This window comes from Lycium ferocissimum, chromosome 10 (assembly GCF_029784015.1).
Source record: "Lycium ferocissimum isolate CSIRO_LF1 chromosome 10, AGI_CSIRO_Lferr_CH_V1, whole genome shotgun sequence".
Taxonomy (NCBI): Eukaryota; Viridiplantae; Streptophyta; class Magnoliopsida; order Solanales; family Solanaceae; genus Lycium; species Lycium ferocissimum.
In genome coordinates this window covers 28,562,694-28,585,724 of record NC_081351.1, presented here as the reverse complement: position 1 = coordinate 28,585,724, position 23,031 = coordinate 28,562,694, and the positions used below count along the sequence as shown (strand labels likewise).

Sequence of the window (23,031 nt, the reverse complement as noted above, 5' to 3'; positions counted from 1 at the left end):
ACCCTTTTCCCCCCTCGCAACCCGAACCCCTAACTTATCGCCTACCCCTCTCGCCCCACCCGCGCCTACCTCACCTAACCCCCTACCCTAGTTGCGCTTCAATTCAAAAAATTCATGACGTATTACTTTGAAGATATGCAAATGCTCTTGAAAAGATATTTTTCAACTTGCGCACCAAACCTTAAAAAATGAACAGAAAAATCACTTAGTTTCCGGGAATTCAAACATCTTTCGTCGTACCAAACACACCCTAGTCATTTTTTCTTCTTTCTCTCTCTTTTGTGTAAAGGAAAGGTTCCCATTCCAGGTGGGCACAGACACATGTGTGTTAGTGTTAGTATAAGACGGGCCAAACTGTAGCGTACCGAGTAAAGGGGTTCGACATTTGATTAAATCCAATTTCCAGGTACATTTCAGGTTTAATTGCTATTTATATTGATCACTGAATCGATATTGTAATACTAACAATTTGTGTAATTTGTTGATGTTAATTACTAGGATTAGCAGATGGAGATGGTTTTGCAGGCTAATGATGCTAAGGAATGGTGTTATAGAGGGGAAGGAGCTGTTAATCTAGTGCTTGCTTATACTGGAGAAAATCCTGATTTCGTATGCTTTTATATTCCTTTTTCTACCAACAGTTGTGATTTGTTTAATGAATAGAAAATTACTTAGTTTCTTTTCACTGTAGACAAAGCCTGGGAACAGAGAAGATTTTAATATGTAAGAATATGGAATTTCACCTTTTTTCCCCCCAAAAGTACCTAATCCTAATAAAAGAAGCACTTACTATCTAAGTAGTATTTTGAAACAATTGGCACTTTTCCATGGATTTTTGAATAGGCTACTATAAAGAATAGTTTTTTAAATCACAGTGGGTTTCAGCTGTGTCGTTGCAGTGGCGTAGCTACATGGACTGAAGGGTAGTCAGTTGAACACCCTTCATTGAAAAATTATGCATTTATAACCCTTAGTTTTGCCAGGGTATATAGGTCAATAATTACTTCTTATAGATATATATTAAATCTTGAACACCTTTTTCGATATTCCTGACTTCACCATTGTGTCATTGGTAGCTGGGATTTGAAATTGTGATCTTCGGGTTGTTTCTCTCATGCCTCAACCACTTAGCTATCCCTTTGGGAACCAGAAAAAGAGGTGATCTACTGTTTTTCCTTCTAGAAAATAAAAGTTCGAAAAATTAAAATTAAAAGATAAATAGATAAGAGACTGGAAATGAAAATTTTCCCTTGCTCATAGGCTGCATAGTGATTTGACTCATTGGTGGGCCGGGGGGGTGGGGTGGGGGGGGGGTTTACTTCATCTCATGAAGGTGTTGTTTCAGACTTGAAGAATTTAGTGGTGGAGTGCCAAATAGTAGTAGCTTATTTGACTCTCAAGTTTTCCAAATAATTAAATAAAAAGATCCTCCTAAAAGAGTGAACCACTGTTAAGTGTCATTGCATTACTTCTTAAAACTCACTGCTGCTTAAACATAAACAAATCATTAACTTCAACAATGGACTGGGAAAAGTAACCAGCTGAGGAATGAGATCAACTTTTCTTGATGCTATTATTACTACTTGTTAGAAAGAAGGTATTTTGGTTTATTTGATATCTCAATAGTATCCTTTTTTCCTGAATTTTATCTAGGTTGGAAAAGTGTTGCGGGTACAGAAGGTACCAAATGGATCTGAATGCGAGAATGGTTATTCAGGTCTAACAGAGATGGAATGCCTCTTATGGAAAGAATATGAAGAGCTTGTATCAGCTCCTACAAGGGAAATTGTTGAATACTATTTTGTGAAGCGTGTAATGTGCTCGCTGTTGGGTTCAAAGAATGTCGATGCAGGGGTATGTTGCAAGCCTTGTACATACCACCTAAGTTTTTATCATTTCCTATTGGATCTGATTTGTCTGAAATCATCTTTTTTTTCCCTTTCTAGACACCTTTAATCTTTGGCCTAGTAATAATAAGTTGCCATACTGCACTGCATCAAGAAGTTTTAATTTAGTGCCAATGTTCATGTAATATGAAGTTTCACCCTTAGATCCCAGGACATTCTTATGCAGTTGATCTTCTTTTAGGAGAATTATTCGCTGCTTGCTAGGATTAAACTTAAGTAGTCAAGTTATGCTGAACTAGGGGCCTCAAGATTTAAGTTATGAAAGATTGCAAATTTAAGTGGCATATGGTCAGCTGTCAACATGGAAACTACATGGTTAATTATTGCCATTCTTTTTCTTCCATTTTGACAGACTCGCATCCTTGTGAACCGAGAATTTCTGGAAACAGTTGATAACAATGTTCTATGTCAGCGTCCTTCTTGGCGTGTTGATGCCGCAAAGGTCAACCCCCTGTCTGATTCTGTGCTGCTGATATCCGATCATTCACTTTTCCCACCTGGTAATAATTTTAGATTAAATGATTTTATTAATCCTTTCCATTCCTTGATACTTACTAAGATTATAATGTGCATGCAGTATTTATATTTATAGACTAGTTTAATCTCAAGTTAATGATGGTAAGGGTGAACAACAATGATAAATGTCTCTTGTCCAGTATCTCATAGACAAATGGTGCATTAACCTCTACAAATACCTCTGTGCTAAGAGATTGGATATATCTTTGATATTACCTCCGTGGGTATGAAACAAAAAGAGTAATATTTACAGCTATTCTAAGTGTATGCTACTTATTGAAAAGGTGACTGCAGTTTTGGTTCATTTGTTGACAAAGAAGAAACAACGAAAATTCACTTTGTTTATTTTTGTCTTTTGATTGGGCTGGTACAGAATCTGACTAGGATTTTGATTTGGCAAATTGGTTTATTTTGCTGCTCCTGTATTTTCCTTTCAGGTAAGCATAAACAGGACTTCTGCATATCTGTAGAAATAAAGGTACTTTTTGATAGCTTTATTTAACTTTCTTCTTGAATATGTTATTCATGCCCTTTCATTTTTATTTATGATTTATGTTTATTTAGTATGATTTTCTTATTAGTGTTTTTATTTCTTTTGTTGGAGCCAGCCTAAATGCGGATTCCTTCCGCTATCGGAATTTATTGCGTCAGAAAACACAATTAAAAGGAGTGTAACTCGATTCCAAATGCATCAGGCTTTAAAATTGCACCAAGGAAAGGTAATTCATTTTCGATCTGGCTGGAGGATTTCTTTATTTAGTTGCATCATTGACTTGATAATCTTCCCTCTTTCCCCAGTCAAGTTAAAATAGTGTTTAGTTTTTATTGTGTTCAGTTATTAGCTTTCTGCTTATTTTAGATCTTTTTCTTAATCATTTTCTCTCTTTTTATTTTCTCTGGGTTGCTTCCGCTGTATTAGATATCAGAGATAAGTGCATATGATCCATTGGATTTGTTTTCTGGATCCAGAGATAGAGTACACAAAGCAATAAAGGGCCTCTTTAAGACCCCACAGAACAATTTCCGAGTTTTCCTGAATGGTTCTCTCATCTTAGGGAAATTGGGTGGTAATGCAGATGCTACAAGCTGTGAAGGTGGTAAAACATTTGAAAATGCACTCAAGTGTGTAATCCAAGCTGTAGATGGGAAGCGGACAGAATGCCTTCTGGATCTCATTTCCAAGACTGTTTCTAGTTCAGGACTGCTAAATAAGGTTCTTGAAGTCCAGAAGTTGGACAATTCTGACATTGAAGGTGCGATTCATGCATATTATAACGTCATTTCTCAGCCTTGCATGGTATGTAAACAGACAGTTGAAGATCAGTTGTTAAAAAGATACAATTCCTTGCATTCAATTTCAAAGGAGGAAAGCTTGATGATTGTGAGGAACTACTTGATTGCTGCGACTGCAAAGGACCTGAGCATGATGATTAGTTTTAGACCTCGAGAAGATGAGAGTGTGGAATCTCCATATAGCACAGTTTCCGTAGAATCAACCAACCAAAGTTTTGATTACAAGGTAGTACTCTTTCTTTTTTCCTTTCCCTAAACTCCTTTGAAATTTCGGGTTCTGAATAATATATTGCGCCATGAAATATCTTTTTCTGAGCTCCTTTTTAGTGAAGTAGTACTTTATACTATGCAAAAGAAGATATGAGAACTTTCGGCAGCAATAAACTTGTTGTACCTGCAAATTGTTGTGCCCACAACTCAGTTGATTTGCTCTTATTTGCTTTTTCATCGTTAGTCTGTCGACATACGTGTTTTCAAAGCTGAAATGAACGGTGACTTTGCTGGAACTTTAAGTGCAAAGCAGAGTTAAGTTCCGTACTAATGCAGAAAAATAAACACACACACATTTGTGTGAACAAAGTGAAAACTGCAATTATCAATGAATTATAGTGCACCTTTACACCTAGGTTACATGTCACTGGATAATTTTAACAAACTCAAAAGATGTTTAATTTTATACTCAATAGGATATCTGTTTCTTTCTTCGATACTTACTAGTTACTTCATAAATTGTGGAGCATTCAGATGATAGTCAATGCCTCCATCAGTTCTCTTTTCATATATTTTCTTGAACGGGACAGTCTTCTTCTTCTTCTTCTTCCATATTTTTTGAAAAGCAGTTTTGAATCTTATTTCAAGTATGTATTTTGTCCAGCTATTCTCCTCATCTTCTGCCTTGTGGCACAAGTTTTTTTCAGTATGTTGTATTAGATCGCTTACAGCAACGACAACAACATACCCAGTATAATCCCACAGAGTGGGGTCTAGGGTAGAGTGTACACAGACCTTACCCTGACTTTGTGTAGAAAGGCTTGTATTATATCACGTGTCTGCTTAAATCTCAAAAGGACGGTTTCTCTGGCTCCCTGAATGTGTAGAACCTTTTTTTCCAGCTTACTTATGGCCTTTTGTTTACTTCCCATCAATAGGCATCTTTCATTGACCTAGACTTGAAACCTTTGGAAAGGATGGAATACTACTACAAGTTAGACCAACAGATAGTCAGCAGCTATGTTCAGATGGTAAAATCCACGCAGCAGGATGAAATCGGAGCTTGACATTGTCGGAGCTTGACATTGGGGATACTTTTCTGGTAATCAACTGAAAAACCATTTTTTGGATTTCTGTTCAATCGATTCCTGGAAATATATCATACTTGCCTTCCTTTGGTGACTCAATTTCAATACACGAGATAAGTCTCAACCCACATCTGAAGAAAGCTCTAACTTCAGCAAGGGGCCCTTTCTGTTTGTCTCTCATAAAATGTTCATTGTGTATATATGCTGGAACTGAAGTTTACCTTGTCAAAAAGAAAAAAATGATGGATCAGATATATAGCGAAATTGCAAAGAAAAGAAAAAGAAGGGTTTCTTTTTCCATGTTCCATGATAAGCGGAAAACAGTTTTTTCACTTCAGCCAGGGGCCCTTTCTATTTGTCTCTCCTTGCCTCTCTCTCTCTCCATGATCACATAACATTACCGTGATTTTATGGTTAAGTATAATTCTCCTGGCACATTGTTAATATTTTTCGCTTATCAGTACTTAATATAACAAATGTTTTCTGCTTATCAGTACAAGATGGAGAACAACTTTTATGTTCGCTAAGCAGTGACAGAATTTATCACAGACAGATATTGCATTTTTTAAAATTTGATTCCATGAGCAGGATCTCTTTTAGATAAAATAGAGTATTAGTTAGTTTTTCATAATTAAATTTTCATGGCAACCCGGGCTCTGAACAATAGAAAACTACTTTTACTACAATGCTGAAACGACCTATTTGAAAAAGGCATGAAGCTCTCTTCTGATTTGAACTTAAAGATGCTCATTAGCTATTTACTTGCTTAAGTAAACGAACGAGAATGAGAGAAAAAAGGTCTTAGCTGCTATAACCACTAACTTTCTCTGATTGAGCTAAAAGTGGAAGCAGTTACAGCGCACGTCTTTAACTGCATGTTGCTGCGTTCTCTTGGATATAGAGATTTGTTCTTATGGGCAGGTTAATATTTGTTGCTTGCTCTCCTTCTACAGAATGGTGATTAATGAGTAAAGCAGAAAGAGAAGTATCATATCAGGCGTTTCCTCCTCTACAAGGAAAGTGATATATCGACGACTGCAGTACCTTTCCCATCTCAAGACGATAGGACTTTTTTATTCATACAGCTGGATTTTGGATCAATTTTGGCATGAAGTAACATGTTCTGCTGATTGGTGACGCGGCATTAACGTTTTCCACAGTTATTCTAGCTCGGAATCCAGGTCTGTTGTTGAATGTAATCATTCTTGTATCCTTTTACCTTGGAGGTCAACATTTAAAGTTGTTACCCCTTGGTTGTATTGCACCGTATTATAATGCACTTTATCTAGCAATTTTGACATTTCTGTAAATGATGCTTGTGAATCAGATTGGACTTGATGTAACATTAATATCTATTGAGATTTCAAGAATATGTAAACATAAGCTACTTTTTAACTTTCTGTTGATCACAACAACTATTTCGGTGGTGAAAATATATCATCTCATGCTTCTTAGTATAATGTCTTCTCTCTAGCTTTCTTGGGTTAACTACATACCCGGTCAGGATCGGCTCCAGAATTTAAGTTTAATGAGTTTAGCTTTAAAGTCTCTGACACTAGACACATCATACTTTGAAATTATGAGTTTAAAATTGAATATTTACACACGTGCCCGATAATTTAGAAAACATGGGAAAAGTGTGAAATCAAGTTTGTGGGGATGTCGAAAAATACATGCCACTATGCTAGTTCCAATAGCAGGCATAGGTTTCGCTATTAGGTTCATATCTTAGACAAAGTGGCAAATATGTTGGATACAAATGTTCAATCAAATCCTCTTTCAGGGAAAAAAATATTTGACGAACAAAAATTACGATTCCTTGTGGCATTTTCAATTTTCTTTTTTGTTGCTATTGATGAGATATTTTCTCTGTGTAGCTGCATTATCTTATTTAATTAAACACACCGCTCAAAAATTTCTTTAGGACTGTAGTTTCTTCTTTCTGCATTCTCCGTTTGTCTCTTTTATTATTAGAAGCATGGCTACTTACAATCCACAATTCCAGCATTCTTACACTCTATCCTCTCAGACCCTACGTTGTGGGATTTTACTTGGTGGTTGTTGTTGTTGTTTAGCTCAAGAAACATCTTAATGCGGATGGATCACTTGTAGAAAATGATTGCTGTATCCATCGTTGATGTATAATCCTTGCGATGTCATAAAATGCACCCTGCACAATCTGATACTTCTGTGAAGGGGTCAAATTTTCTACAGGAAATTACACCCTATGACCAAAAGTTGAAGTTCTGACCATGAAAAAAAAAGATCAAAAGTTTAAGACCGCTCATCTTCAAGGCCATTCTTGTAAATCACCCAATTTCCTTATACGGGTTGATCATCTTTGAAAAAAGAGCAGGAAATTACACCTAATACCTTGAAAATTGGCGATGTTGAACTTTTGACACCCGCTTGCTCCATGACAAAACTTGTTGACCTTGAAGTTTTGCCCATGGGGCAAACATTGTCAAAAGTTCAAGATCACCCACTTTCAAAACCATTCTTGCATGTAAGCCAGCCTCGAATTCAAAAATTGTGCGGATTTCCCTTCATATGGACTGGTCTTTAATTTTTGGCCCTCAAATCGGTGGTCTTTAATTTTTCCCCTTGCTTCTCGTTTAATGAAAATTTGTGGGCCACCAGAGATAATAGGCATAACTTTTGTAGTATCCTACAAAACTATGCTGGACAAGGGGTAAAGGCATAACTTCTATATAGAAACTATGCCTTAAGACATAACTTTATCCCGAATAGGCATAATTTGCTATGAAATCTTGCCTTACGATTTTTATTTTTATTTTTTATGGACTCTTTAGAATGCTACAGAAGTCATGCCTTAAGCCATAACTTTACCCGCGAATAGACATAATTTGCTATAAAATCTTGCGTTACAAGTTTGTTTTTCCGATTCTGCTGGGGTTCAAACCCAGAATATCAGGGATTTTTGGCCACCTTTTTAGCTAAAGGAAAAAAATTAAAGACCAACTATTTGAGGGGGGAAATTAAAGACCACCCCAAAATAAGGACATTCCTGCGAATTGGCCCCTCGGATTCAATTTCTGATATGGGCCGATCAATGGGCCTCAAAATCAATCCATTTTTGCGCGGAGTGCCCTTCGTTTGGGGTGGTCTTTAAATTTTGCCCCTCATATTTGAAATCTTTAAAATTTGCCCTTCGGCTAACACCCATAGGGTTCCAGGTTCGAACCCACGCGCAATCAAATTTTAAAAAAATTCGCAAAGGCAAGTTTAAATTTATTTATCTTTTGACCGATACTTTTTGTTAAGGAATTACAAAGTTATCGGACCGGCATACTTATGCCTTTTGGGCGGACTTGGCATAAGTATGTCGGTCCCATAACTTTGATAATTCCTTCGCAAAGTTATCTTGGGTCCGGCGTAAAAGTTGCCATTAAAAGTATGCCCCCAAAGGCATAACTTTGTGAAGGAATTATCAAAGTTATGCGGACTGCATACTTATGCCAAGTCTCAAAAGGCATTATCTGGTCCCAAGATAAAATGTGTAATTCCTTAACAAGTTGTATCTTGTTAATAAATAAATTTAAATTCCTTTGCTAATTTTTTTTTAAAATTTTGACTATTTAGGGTGGTCGAACTTCAACCTTCTGGGTGTTAGCCAAGAAAATTTAAACATTTCAAATATGAAGGGCAAAATTTAAAGACCACCCCAAAAGAAGGGCAATTCTGCGAATTGCCCGAACTAGCTAGCACCTTTCATTCTTGGGCATCAAAATTTCACATCACACGTCCAAGAGTTTTCTAGACATCTTCGAATCACTTCCACGAATTTTTCTACAAAGTTTCTTGCCCGCCAAGAATAACTAAAATCCTATGTAAACATCATATTACAACACCCCACCCGACCCCCTTCCCCACCACCCCAAACTCCTGCAATTTCAAGAATAATGGAGTTATTCGAAACGATGCCTTCTTCTAAGTCAATTTTAACAGCAGCAACTTCTCTCACTGCTTCAGCAATTCTCTTCCGATCAATAACTAGTGATCTTATACCAGAACAACTCCAGCTCTTTTTTTCTTCACGTTTTCAAAAACTATCGAACCGCCTTTCGTCACAGTTAATTGTTGTGATAGAAGAGTGTGAAGGTCTCACTTCGAACCACATGTTTGATGCTGTTAATGTTTATTTAGGTACAAAGGTTAATGCTTGGACTCAAAGGATTAAAGTCAACAAACCTGATAAAGATGAAGAACTTGCTGTCACTGTCGATAGGTAAACCTTCACTTGAACTATATACATAATTTAATAGTACAGTTTTCTTTTTTAAAAATAAAAAATAAAAAAAATTATGCTGAATTCGTACTAGTAGATGCAGTATTTTGTGAAAGTTAAATGACTTTTAGGGCCTCTTTGAACAATATTTGGTTGAAGTTGAAAAGAGTTATTACTCCCTCCGTCCGAATTTAAGTGTCTTTGTTTGACGAGCACCGAGTTTAAAAAATAAAGGGAGGTTTTTAAACTTGTCAGGTAAATGTTTGAATTATCAATTTATAAAATATAAAAAGAGACGCTTTTTTTGGGACAGACAAAAAGGAAATTAAGATACTTAAATTGGAACGGAAGGAGTATTAGAAGTTCATTGCTGAAAAAGAGTGGAGTATTTGGAAGTCGAAATTGCGTTTGAACATGAACTTCATTTGGAATAAAAATGGAAGTTTTGTGAGGGAAAACCATGATTTTATTTGAGTTATTCTTACTTGTTTGGATGGTTGTTACATATCCTTTCATAATGCCATGCACTGGTAGTAGATGTATTATTAAGAAAAAGCAGGGTAAAAGATAAAATAGTACTTTATTAAATAAAAAGTAAGGGCAAGATGAGAAACAAAGTAAGGCAACAATTGCTATCACAAATTTAGTGTTGTTACAGAAAATGACACTTTTCATCGTTATATAATGGTTTTTTAACAATACGACGCAATATTAACAATCAAAACAAAAATTGTATTTAAAGTAACGATATTACAATACAATAGGTAACAACCATCCAAACAAGCTATAACCACTTCTTCAATTTCAAATTCTCTGTGAAGTTGGAACAATTGACAAAATTGTAGAATAAACATTGATTTGCAAATAAAAAGTTCATAGTTTGTGAATAACGAGTATGTCGAAAGGCTATCTGAATTTTTTTGAATCTGTTTATGTGATAGGTACCAAGAAGTAACAGATTATTATGAGAGTGTCAAATTCACATGGATCATGAAGTCCAGGGGAATCAAACAGAGTGAAAAGAGCACCAATCCCAAGACAGAGCTTCGATATTTCGAGTTGAGTTTTCACAAGAAGCAAAAGGAGATCGCTTTAAAATCTTATTTACCATACATACTGCGAAGGGCCAAAGAGATTAAAGAAGAGAAAAGGGTGGTGAGGCTACATACGGTTGATTACAACGGAACTGATTATTGGAGTTCCGTGGTTTTAAACCATCCTGCAACATTTAATACAATGGCTATGGAACCAGAAATGAAGAAAGATTTGATTGAGGATCTTGACATGTTTGTAAGTAGGAAAGATTATTATAGGAGAGTTGGAAAAGCTTGGAAACGTGGCTACTTGTTATATGGACCACCTGGCACGGGAAAGTCGAGTTTAGTTGCAGCTATGGCTAATTACCTTAAGTTTGATGTTTATGACTTGGATTTAAGAGAGGTGCAGTGCAATTCGGATTTGAGAAGGTTGTTGATTGGTTCAGCGAATCATTCTATACTTGTGATAGAAGACATTGATTGCAATGTGGGGTTGCAGAATAGAGAAAATGAGAATGAAACAACTGAAGATGACAAGGTATTGTAATGCATTTCTTTGACACAGTTTCAATTTGCAGTGCACTTCTCAATTCCTTTTAACTCCACTGCATATAAGAGTTTTACGTAGAAAATTGGATTTTGGTAACCCATATGGTTAACCTGAATTCATGTCCAATAAATAAACTTCATGCCATCTAAAAAAGAAGATTTTTTTTTTCTTTCCTGCAGTGGAAGATTCTTGAGAAAAGTAAATATACTTTTCGTCACTATTTGAGCAAATTTGCTGTGATTCATGTACGTCATATAGGTTGTGGTCTTTACAATGTTGTCGGTGTTTGAGGCATGTGAAATTGACGAGTAGTGAAACAAATAGAATGGACTTGGAACACTAGCATAACTATGGATTAAAATCTGTTTTTCTGTGTTCTTGGATTTTCCTTCAGTATCAATTGCTATCACCAAGTAGTTTACTCTCTCCGTTTTATTTTGTGTTATGGTTTGGCCTGATATGGGATTAAAGAAAGTAAGGAAGACTGAATCTTGTGGTCTTAAACTAGAGATGTGTATAATGCATCAAAATGTCGTTTGAATATTGTGATCTTAAACATGAGATGTGGATTTTGGAATTAAGGAGTTACTAAATATAGAAGTGACATTCTTTATTAAACATATGAAGGAAAGCAAGACACATAATTTGAAACAGGGGAGTAATAGGATTATACTTTGACCAGTATCTTGCTAAGATTTCTACAAATGCAGATTACACTCTCTGGGTTGTTGAACTTCATTGATGGGTTGTGGTCGAGTTGTGGAGATGAGCGAATCATAGTGTTCACAACGAATCACAAAGACAGACTTGATCCAGCATTGTTGAGACCCGGACGTATGGATGTACACATTGAGATGTCATACTGCACTTTCAGTGGATTCAGAGTACTCGCTTCCAATTACCTAAAGGTAGACGAGCACAGGTTGTTTAAGACAATTGAGGATCTGTTTGAGAGAGTTAGAGTAACACCAGCTGAAGTAGCAGGAGAGCTGATGAAGAGCAACAATTCTGACATTGCACTAGAAAGCCTCGTCAAATTCCTTCAAAACAAGGAATGGGCGTGACAACAAGCTAAACAACATTGCTGACTATAACAGATGAGACGTTAGGACTCCAGTATTAGAGTGAGTGATATTCTTTCATATGTTACAGAGCAGTAATGTTATAGTGGTAATTTTTGCTGATGCTATTCATAATTAATTTCGATTGGTAGATTCTATTCATTATTGGCCGACCCATTATTCATAAGCTTGATATTATAGTTCATAAAGTATACTTTTTGTTTGCTTTCAAAAACTTGAAGAAAACTTGCTACTTCAGTCAAGTGATATATCAAGGAATCAGGCACAAGTGGTCTTATATTTTATCTGTACATTTATCTTCACAATCTCTTTTGAAGCCCCGCCCCCCCCCCCCCCCAAAAATATATATATATATATATGTATATATATATCAAAGTCTAATATACATGAATTCACCATCTTGTCCGAAATTATCGTTGCTTGGAAATGTGAAGTTCGAGATCTCGACAGCTTCAGAAGAACTGCTAATGCTATTAGTTAAAACTCTTGGCATATATAATGAGAGAGATGGGCAAAATTATATAATGAGAGAGACTTCACTCTCAATACAGTCATTTCCATTGGAAGTGCTAAAATAAATGCAGAATTATTTACTGAGAAATGATGAAAGAATCATAATTCGCAAATAATTCTAAAGAAACAATGGTACAATCAAATGGAACATATAAATTGTGGCTGATTTTCTCCTACTGGTTGCCTTGTAAGGTTCAATGTTGCCACTTTCTTCTCTAAACACTCTTCTTCCTCTCTAAAATTCATCTTAGAGACACAAAAAGATTGCTATATATGCATATAAAGCTACTAATAATCCACATTCACCATTGATGTCTTTAGTGTTCTCCACGGCCCTTTATCTGACCTTAAACAACCACCATCATTTTCACACGTACACTTACCACCAAGAAAATCTGGCAACTCACTGAGAATGACATAATTTTCACCATATGTTAATTGTAAAGAACTCTATAAACGCTAGGATAGAAGAAAAAAAAAAAGTTAAAGAGACAGTTACCTTTCATCAATGATTTCAAGCAGTTTGCCTTGATAATTGTTGCCAAGAACCTAGAAATTTGACAAGTTATAGTTCTTGATGAGCAACATATAACATGTTCGATTGACTCGTACCCCCTCCATCTCATTCTAAGACCAATTTTTCTAGTTCATTTAGGACATCAATGAACCTTTTTCATCATAATCAGACTTAACGACTCAGAAGCTTCTTAAATAATGACTATCAACAGATGCTAGATCATAATACAAAAGCAAAATGAGGAAAACTTAAGAAGGAAAGAAATGTTTGTCATACATGAATCTTGGACGTCGTCTCAGGGTCAAGAAAACGCTTGAGTATATGCCAGAGTAGCCTAAAGCCAGGTCCAGCATTTATGACAAACATTTCACCAAGTGTCTGCGAAATTATTTTGTCAAGGTTAGATATTAATTAAGTAGCAGTTATATGACAGTACCCGAAAGGAAATCAGAAACAGGCCTCACTTATTACTAGCTAATAAGGGATATAGTGAATTACTTCAGGGTAATAGTCATTATCAATCTTCTGCAGCTGCAAAATGACTTCTCGTACAGGTTTCGTGAAACTCCTCAAATTCTATAACATAGAAAACCAAACATTATGTAACTGAACCATACGAATCACATTGTTCATTATCCACCAGAAAAGTCTATAACATAGAAAACCAAACATTATGTAACTGAACCATACGAATCACATTGTTCATAATCCACCAGAAAAGACTACTATACCACTCTTTCAACATCCAAAATGGTAACACCTCTATCGATATGTCTATTTGCAGCTACAGAGCAGGCAGGAAACCGAAAGGCAATAGACTTCTCAAATTCTTGGACGTGATATTTAACATAACGATCCAAAGTAGTCGCTTCCAAAAGTTTGTCGACATTCATTAGCCCCAATCTTTCGATATAAACTGGTCTTCCTTCCTTATCTGTGCCATGATAACCCTGAGGGTAGTTCCGTAGAACTTTATCCCTTTCATGGAAGTCAAAATCCTGAGCAAAATATTGTATATGATCAAGAAACTAAGTCTATGAACATATAAAAATCGTGAACTATTAATTAATTATAGAATTTTAACCAAAATGTGGATGGACAATTCAGAAGAAAACTTTCACACGTACACAGGAAGACTAGAACATGTTTAATAAGCCTTACTCGACCTCCAGAGGACAAAAAAGCTAACCATAAAATTCGAGAAAAAGACTTATGGCATTTTCAGATTAACATATCGAAAGTGGGAAAATATAATCAATATGATTGTTCTGATAAAGAAAATAAGACTTATCCTGAAGGAGACATTTCCATATCTTGAAACCTCAAATTAGTGAATGACTTGTAATCAGAGGTACAACCTCAAAAGGAGACATTATCAAGAAATATGGCATTACGGAGGGGAAAAAGATAGAGCAGTATCGGAAGAAAAAAAGTAAGGCTACCTCGATAATGGTGTCAGTTCCAAAATCTCTCCTCCATTGAAGCATATTTGTCCACATGCACTTTGCCTTCTCAATGTCAAACTTTCTAGCTTTCAGAAATCTGACAAAACAAAACAAAAAAAAAATTGTACAGCTGAATGTTCAAGCTCATTGTCTTCAATCATCACATGAATTGAGATAAAGGCTTGAACATTAATGCTTGGTGCTTAGGAACCAACTATGGAGTAGCATATTTTCGTAATTGCCTAGCATCAAATGACACTTCATCCAAGGTAAAGGCTATATTTTGGAGGCAAAATGATGAAATGACATGTTTCAAATTATATTATGAATTAATGTGTACACCAACACAAGAAGCTTCATTGACCCTAGTTACAAAATCTAATTTTATGCATCCTAAAATTCCTGTGTGCAAGAGAGCCTACTGGAGTGTCAATCAACCAAGCCACCACGTTGAGAGAGTTTCTATCCCATCAAGCTCTTCAGGGCGACCACCTATCGATTTGAATTTCCTTCCTCAGTGGGAGGAGAAATCCCTCCCCCTCCCAAAAAAAAAAAAAAAAAAAAAAGAACCATCCTCGGAAGAGCAAGAAAGGAAGGGAACGGGAGTTTCTCTCGCCTTTGGTGTCATTGACATAAAATATGTCAAATGTTTCTAGTCTATCTCTCTCTATTTATTTTCTATATATGGAAAGTTAAAAAATTATCATATAATAATCTTTGAGCATGTGGTTAAAATTGGGCAGGGCACCTTAATAATTTGAGATCGTCATCATGCATGGCAAGAAGCAGGTTCTCCGTGATCAGCACTTGTCGAAATGCATTTACTAACTTCAACTCCTCAGTGCCCCTAATTTCCCCTGTGGTAAGAGAAATCCCAATATCATTTTGTGTCCTGATTATCTATATTCTACACAATTAAGGGGTGTCAAAAAATATAGATATGTCATGACTCGGTTCAAACCCACGACCTTAGGGACTTCCACCCCTTAACCACTTGCATTTGACAGCTTGTATCAAGGTCGAATACTAAGTATACATACCTATAAAACCGAATTTTACCAATCTATACATTAATTTTCCGGGGCGTGTCGCTTGACACCCCTCGGGCAAGGCTAGCTCCGCCCCTGATTCTACACAATGTTAGGGGTATTTATGAGCCAATAGATTAACGAAGGGTAAATATAAAACAAATCACAAACGTTAAGGGCACTTTTTTCCCTTTCCGAAATTTTAATAAGTAGGAATACTAAATTTTGAACCATAATAAAAATACTATGTGCTCAAGATAAACATTTCAAAGGTTGAAATCATTATTGATGTAGGCTACATCGATTGACTTGTATCCCCTTCACATAATTTTTTTTTTTTTTGCTTCAATTGTAATGAATCTATTGGAAGAAAATAGTAGAGAGGAAATATAAAACTGTACAAGAAACTAAAAAGAACAAAGGAGACAGTGCTGGCAGGTTACATCATCGAAGTTACCTGACATTTTCCAAGGACTAATTTAAAATGAAGTTTGTAAATGTCTTCTAAACCGATCTCTTTATCCTGCAACAAAAGTTAACATCAGAAAATATCAAAATGAGTAATAATTACTTTACTTCAAAGTTCAAAGACACTCACATGGAAACATATTTGGACTTTGTGTATGTCCAAGTGAATAAAAATGAGAGTTTCGTGAAGCAGTTAAGCTTTTTGATAGCGGTTGGTTTTGTGGGGTCCCTTTTTTGATCTATTTGCCTATATAGAGAGAGGATTTTCAATATGGGACCCTTTCCCTTAGTGGCGGGAATATGCAACTTTTGTATCTGATTCGGTGTTAGGTATTTATTTTCAGGTTCAACTAATTTAAATTCACGCTAGAGAGTTCCCCTCTGAGACTTCCTTATCATAAGTAATTTCATTCTTAGAGCACGAATCTACACTGTATATTAATAATACGAAAATGCTTACCACCACATGACAGTAATTTGTACTCCTATCTATTTTGTATACTCCAAACCTCTCTTACCAAGTACATCTATCTTTTTTTGCATTTGCCTATTTTTTAGCTCCTACCTTTTTTCCTTTTTTGGTCTTACAATCGAGGGAATTTTTGTTTATAATCTAACTCTAGGAAAATCTACATTGTCTTTCTTTCCCTTCTGTATTCTCTAATCCTCTCATGGACGAATTTTTTTAAACAAAAAAATACCTCACGTCAATATTAATTCTTAAAAATTATTCTACCTAAGGTGTGTGCATTCATTTGTTACTTTGTGTTTTCTTTTAGTTTGAAATCTTTTCCCAATTTCTGATTTTGTGAGTTTACTTGAAACATTAAGAATGCACCAAATTATCTGCAGCCCATTACACATTATAAGTAATATACAAATTCAAATCGCTGGGTTATTTGTTAAAATTGAACAAGGCACACCTTAATTCTACTTCTTTCGAAAGAACATGAATAGAATGAACAGTTTTTATCTTTTAATGAGACCGTAAACGATCTCAAGCAATTGCATATGAATAAAACTATAGGCAAAGTGATGATTTCAGTCTATTTTACTAGCATTATTACGTGCAAGTTTCCCTTCTTTTTGCCCGTCTCCTTGGTGAGAATAAGTATGCAGATTCCAATTTGGAAGTGAGAATATACTCAAAACGGATGCGACTGAAATGGTATTTTATTTCATTCAATATCATATTCTTGGTATATTTAGCATCTTCTCTTCTGTATGGGAAACTATCGCTATCAATAGAGCATTACCTTTTCCTTTTCTTGTAGCAAAATGACAGATCTAGTTCGAACCACAAAAATGAATTTTTTTCTGAAGAGGTGCTTTCCTTTAATAGTCTTTACACGATGAATCCAAATTAATCAGGACTCCAAAAGATATCATCCACCGGTTTAACCAAAAAAGCAAGAGTTTCAGCTACTAGCATAGCAATAGCCACCATCTTTAGCCCACCAAGTAGAGTAAGCAACAATCTACCTTATTAACTCAAAAGCGCATTCAGACTTAATAGATGAGTTCAGCTGATTGTTTGCTATATCAGCCCGTAAATACTCTTAATATGATGTGATATTGTCCCAAACCCTCTCGGTTTTCCCGCACCCCACAAGTTGGCTCTCAATCTTTTGTCCCACCAAGTATGAAACTTTGTTCGTATACCCAAGTCTGAATCCACCTCGGGATTAACTATACATCTTGCGTAACTTTACTTAAGCCGACTAACTTTAATAAGATACCAATTAACCTCACGTGTTAAGAGTGAAACTCCACTGATTGTATAATCAGTCGTTTTCTTTCAAGCATCAAGTCCCATAACGTAATTCTAACCAGCAGAACAAGACCTCCAAAAAAGACCAGGCAGACCTATCATCAGAGGGGATCTAGGATTTAAATTCTAGGAGTTCAACATCTTAAATTTTTAGCACTAAACCATTATATTTTTAAAGTTATGAATTCATATATACTATTTATTGTAATTTTAGTAAATTTTTACATATAAATTTATACCCTGCATCAATTGAACCCCAAATTATAGTGCTCCATCCACCTTTGCCTATCATATCTGATATATTCATGTCTACACACACTCTTTTCTTCACATAGTTAAAAGAGTATTTTGAGGGTTTATTCCTGGCCATGAGAGGTAGAAATAGCGCCAATTTGCCACTTCACGAAGAAGTAGAAATAGCACCAACTGGCCACTTTTCAACAGGGCCAAAGGGAGAGTACATGCAAGGGGCTTGGCCGAACCAGTAGCTTTGGTTCAATCTTCTATATTCATCTTAAAAGTCCATCGGATATCTGCAAATTACTAATTTAGGACCCAATATAACTAAAAGAGATTAGAGTTCATAACTCACTAGCTTCAAATTATGAATCCGTCTGCGCTAATAGTCATTGTGTTGGAATTTCAACTTGCACAAGTGAGACTCCATAAAAGTATCTTGAAGATTCACTTGTGGAAATTGAAACTCCAGAACATTAGGCTATTTCTCAATACAAACAGGGATTGGAAACTGGCAATTTATAGTTTTACCTGGTGGAGGGGGGAGCATGTAGTTAAGGTTTATTGATCTTCAGCTTACTAATAAGCCACCGCAACAATATGTAGCAGATGGAAGGCACATTTCGGAATGCAAAGATTGATATGGAAACTGAATAAAGTTCATGTCCAGGAAAACATAAGTTTACAGGTCTTACACTAATTACAGTCTATATATACAGATATTCACAAGTTATTTTTTTTACAACATTACAGGGAGAAGTACAATTGATCTTTGAAGATGCTGACCACATTGGCTCCGATGAATGGCTTCTATATACACAGCAGTCCTTTGCTCAAACAACTCTAAGCACACCTATGAAATCAAATGTCACGTAGTTGTTCGAATTCAAACACGTATCAAAGGAAAATACTGCTATAGTTTCTCAAAGTTTGTAATATTGAGGAAAATGATTGGACAATATACCTTCTATATCCAGTTTCTCTTGGACCGCAGTTGAGTAAGCTTGTCCCTCCACAAGGCTGGAATTACCAATGTAAAAGTGAGAACTAGAACATATTAACCAGGGTTGTAAACAGGAAAAAGTAACACGGAAACGAGAGGGAATTGAAAAAGAACATGGATTAGAACAGATATATATGGTGGCAGAAACACCATCAACACAAAATCTGGACATGCTAACAAAGGCTACCTGCATCTCTATATCGTTCTTCAACAGCCGCAATCAGCATATTCCGCACAAGAATAAACTCCTTTGTTTCAATGCACGACTTGCCAGAAGGCCTGACCACAAAACAAGTTTAGATTATATTTGTCACAAGGAAATTAAGGCATTGTCAGACATCCACATCTCATTCAATGCAGATTCATAACATAAAACGTTTGGGATGAATAACAGTAAGTATTTCAGCTTAGTTTAAAATTTCAAACGCACTACATTTTTTAACTCTCAAACAGAAAATAACGCTACATGACATTTTTATCAAAATATATACCAGGTAAGAAAATTGAATAATATATTGAACTACTTTTTTCTGACAAAAAATGATGTGAAAAAGTTTGACAGGCATTGTCTAATAGAGCTTTACCTGTCAAGCTCAGTGAACAACAGACCGTCCGAACCAGCAGTGTGCACTATTGGTTTCGGAGATTCAACAATCCTCATACCATCACTATAAGCTAAGTACTTGTTGACTTGTATTGGCACCTAGAACAACAGAAGCTTTATTATGAAAACAATCATTTGGTGCAAGAACACAGTAAAGTTGAATTAAAACGAGGAAATAGGACTATAGCAATGGGGACTGATGTGGATGGCATTGGACACAGTTTCTATACTGTGGTCGACCCGTGGATAGATGTGGTATTAAAATTGGGATCAAATTTAGTTACCAAGAGATTGCTTCAACATGTGGGTAACTCAAAACAGAATGAGGTATCAGTTATAACTCATGTATAAAACAGAAGTTGACGAGACTAGTTTTTCACCTTGCTTCTAACAGCAATGTTGATTGCATCAGAAGGACGAAGATCAAAGCTAATACTCTCAGCATCATTGTCCGACTGTAATGACAATAAAAGGTGGTTAAGTTGGATACCCTAGCCTAAAAATGTATTGAAACGTGGTCAGACAGCATTTTACACACCTTTGTTAGGTATAACTGAGCATAATAAGCCTCATGCACTCTCTTGGTAACTCGAACAAGTTTAACCTTCCAACAGGAAACAGTCAGATCAATCAAGCATACAAGATAACACAATTACTGATAAGAGCACAAATAACAAGCTTACTGTGTAACCCATCTTCTCAACCATTTCCTTCACAACTTGATACATTGTTGGTCTGGCCTGAAACAAAGCCAACATTTGTCAAAAATCAGTAACGGAATAAACAAATGAATGAAACATCTACCTAGATTGGAAAACTTACAATTTGGACATTGCGCACAGCTGCCATGAGCAACGCACTTGGCATCTCCACTGTCATATAAAACACACACAGAGACAGAGAAATGAGATGGCCCACTTGATTTATGCACCTAAGAGAGTCTAGTCATTTAAACAAATGGACAAAATATCTACGTACAAACAATAATAGGGAGAAGGAGCCCTGTTCCATCTTCCATTCTTAATACAATCGCCGGATGTGGAGCATAATCAGGTAGATGGCCTCCTTGTGGATTATTATGGACACATTTCAAATGCCTGCCATCTCTCATCTTGATCATGAAACCATCTGGACCACTTCGCACTTCAACTACACAAGAAGAACAGGAAACCCACAGAAAAAAGTTACTACCTTTTTTATTTATTTATTTACTAGTATTTATTTGGGCAAGTATCGCAACCACTTCTTTTTTTTATTTTTTTGATACGAACTTAAACGGTTCTGGTTTTGAAAAATAAGATTGTCTTTTGAATAAAGTGAAAGCAACCGATCGCTAACAAATGAGGTCTGCCACCCCAAGAAATTTGACACATGAAAATATGCAGAAAAAAGTAGGAAAAATTACGGGAATGCCGTCACACTGCAACAGAATCATTTCAGTGCTAAATTAGCAGGTTACACCTTATATATTGGGTCATTACTATTTCTACGATGAATCCCCGCATTAGCAATTGTTTTCCACAATAAAGAACCAAAGTGTGCCATAATGCCAATAAAGTATGTAGCACTTGAGAACAAAGTTAGCTTACCAGCTTCTACCACGCTAGAGTTCACATAATCTGCATCATTTTCATTGGAATTCTCTGCCATGCTACCATTTTCGTCTGATGATGAACTAAAAGTGCATTGAATCACCTTGCTTACTCGTGATTGTGGTTGACGAGACACATTAACCAGGCACCTAGAGATCCCATTAAGCCCCCAGAACCCACTTTTCAAACTCTTTGCCTTCACAAAAGCAGAGTTGACAGGAGCAGCAAACTGACTTGTTTGCTTTCCACGAACAACAGGACAAACGACAGGCCCTTGCAGAGAGCTCATTCTGCTTACTCTGAAATATACTTAAACAACAATTACAACACAACTAAGGACATCATTTCTCGCAAAAGACATATAGCATGCAACCTCCATAGAAAAAATAACTCAGTGGCAGTTCCTTTTTTGCAGTAATGACTTACAAAACACGAATGCCCAAAAGAGAAATTTTTAAATTTCTATAAGGAAAACTAGTAGATTATCTCTTTTTCTAACAAATAAATGAATATAAAAAGAAATATTCGATCGAACTGTCTTAAGAAACTGACATTGCAAATAGATCATACACAAAGTTCTATATGATTAGAACATTTCCTGGGTCGAAACAAGAATTTTGTCATTGATTTTCTCCAAAGTCCATACTTTTTAAGTTTTACCTTGGCACATCACATACATGGTGTACATGTGCATATATAAGAAGCCTACTAATTTACAACTGCAGCTCAATCACAAACTTGTAAGAGTTCCTTACACGAATTCCAACCATAAACTAGTAAGTTTCACTTGTATGAATTCCCTTCAGTTCTATTTGGACATATTTCATCACAACAATCAACACTTATCCCTTCTGTGATTAATTAACGATGACAAAAAGTTAGACAAACTACAAGTGAATCCTAATATTCCTAAAAACAGAGAATCTCAAAGTATTAAAGCAATATCTTTACTTCAATTTACCAAACAAAACTCAGTTTTATTAATAACTTCAAAGTCAACCATTCTTTTTTGATCACTACTTTACAGTCTTTTAAGTTACCATGAATTCAAAATAAAGTTACACTCACATACCAAAAAAGAAAAAGATAAAAATTTTAAACTTGTTCTGCTTGAATTTCAATAAAAGTTCAACTTAAATCAACTCAGTTTTGGGAATAACTTCAAAGCCAACATTCTTTCTTGATCACTACTTAACAGTCTTTATATTACCACGAACACAAAATAAAATTACACTCACATACCAAGAAAAAAAAGATCAAATTTTTAAACTTGTTCTGCTCTAATTTCAATAAAAATTTCAACTTAAAGATCAACCCTTCACCTTATTCCACAGTTATCAGAAAAAACAAAAAAATAATAAAGATCAAACCTTTTTCACTTGATTAATTAAATAGTTTAATCCTTTGATCAATCAAAAAAGAAGAAGAATAATTGCTTTAGGTACTACTATTAACGTCAGTACATCACACCTGGATCGTAGCTTCAACAACAACAAAGCCTTTCTTGATAATTATCTCAATATCACAAAATCATAAAGTAAATGATCAAACAACCAAAAAAAAAAAAAAAGGAAAATAAATATTTGGTTGAAGAGAGAGAAGAGAAAAAAGGAACAGAATTGGATAAATTATGGCCGACAAAGAGGTATGGATAAAGGAAAAGAGAAATAATGTGAGAGAGAGAGAGAGAAGATAAGAGATATAGATATATATATATTACTACTTTTTTTTGTGTGTGTATTGAATTTGTTTTGAAAAAGAGAAAAGAGAAATTGAGAAAGAATAGTTATTAAAGTAGTAGTGGGACTGTAGAGTAGTAGATATTTTAATTCCATTGGACAAGGAAAAGTATATTGTCATCTTTCTTTATTGACATTTATGTCCTCTAATACCTAAACCTAAGGAAAAGGATGTTGCTTCT

The 23,031-nt window shown here is 35.5% G+C and overlaps 4 protein-coding genes across 9 annotated transcripts; 2 read left to right on the top strand and 2 right to left on the bottom strand.

Moving 5' to 3' along the window:
* Positions 1-222: 222 nt before the first annotated feature.
* On the top strand, positions 223-6,409 carry LOC132033194 (inositol-pentakisphosphate 2-kinase-like). 4 transcript variants are annotated; one of them, XM_059423093.1, is made up of 9 exons: positions 223-307; positions 499-609; positions 1,654-1,854; positions 2,260-2,407; positions 2,861-2,901; positions 3,032-3,142; positions 3,343-3,942; positions 4,865-5,028; positions 5,968-6,409. In XM_059423093.1, exons 2-8 carry the CDS (start codon positions 508-510, stop codon positions 4,991-4,993), a joined length of 1,332 nt encoding a protein of 443 aa, XP_059279076.1. In that variant the 5' UTR covers positions 223-307; positions 499-507; the 3' UTR covers positions 4,994-5,028; positions 5,968-6,409. The 4 variants fall into 4 exon arrangements, with proteins under 4 accessions (XP_059279076.1, XP_059279074.1, XP_059279073.1 ...); XM_059423091.1 differs by having other exon boundaries at positions 258-406; XM_059423090.1 differs by having other exon boundaries at positions 265-417.
* Positions 6,410-8,839: 2,430 nt separating this feature from the next.
* LOC132033193 (protein HYPER-SENSITIVITY-RELATED 4-like) lies at positions 8,840-12,073 on the top strand. The gene is made up of 3 exons (XM_059423089.1): positions 8,840-9,263; positions 10,205-10,838; positions 11,561-12,073. The coding sequence occupies exons 1-3, from the start codon at positions 8,938-8,940 to the stop codon at positions 11,912-11,914; spliced, it is 1,314 nt and encodes a 437-aa protein (XP_059279072.1). The 5' UTR covers positions 8,840-8,937; the 3' UTR covers positions 11,915-12,073.
* Positions 12,074-12,449: 376 nt separating this feature from the next.
* LOC132033192 (phosphatidylinositol/phosphatidylcholine transfer protein SFH12-like) lies at positions 12,450-16,121 on the bottom strand. Of its 3 annotated transcripts, XM_059423086.1 has the most exons (9): positions 16,034-16,120; positions 15,893-15,958; positions 15,156-15,264; positions 14,405-14,504; positions 13,694-13,960; positions 13,461-13,538; positions 13,239-13,340; positions 12,945-12,994; positions 12,450-12,851 (listed from the first exon to the last, which is right to left on the bottom strand). In XM_059423086.1, the coding sequence occupies exons 2-9, from the start codon at positions 15,897-15,899 to the stop codon at positions 12,734-12,736; spliced, it is 831 nt and encodes a 276-aa protein (XP_059279069.1). In that variant the 5' UTR covers positions 15,900-15,958; positions 16,034-16,120; the 3' UTR covers positions 12,450-12,733. The 3 variants fall into 3 exon arrangements, with proteins under 3 accessions (XP_059279069.1, XP_059279071.1, XP_059279070.1); XM_059423088.1 differs by lacking the exon at positions 13,694-13,960 and having other exon boundaries at positions 16,034-16,121; XM_059423087.1 differs by lacking the exon at positions 16,034-16,120 and having other exon boundaries at positions 15,893-16,031.
* Positions 16,122-18,532: 2,411 nt separating this feature from the next.
* On the bottom strand, positions 18,533-22,796 carry LOC132033191 (bifunctional nuclease 1). The gene is made up of 11 exons (XM_059423085.1): positions 22,574-22,796; positions 21,108-21,409; positions 20,497-20,667; positions 20,341-20,390; positions 20,202-20,258; positions 20,057-20,122; positions 19,899-19,973; positions 19,499-19,617; positions 19,102-19,193; positions 18,876-18,931; positions 18,533-18,764 (listed from the first exon to the last, which is right to left on the bottom strand). The coding sequence occupies exons 2-10, from the start codon at positions 21,397-21,399 to the stop codon at positions 18,879-18,881; spliced, it is 975 nt and encodes a 324-aa protein (XP_059279068.1). The 5' UTR covers positions 21,400-21,409; positions 22,574-22,796; the 3' UTR covers positions 18,533-18,764; positions 18,876-18,878.
* Positions 22,797-23,031: the final 235 nt, after the last annotated feature.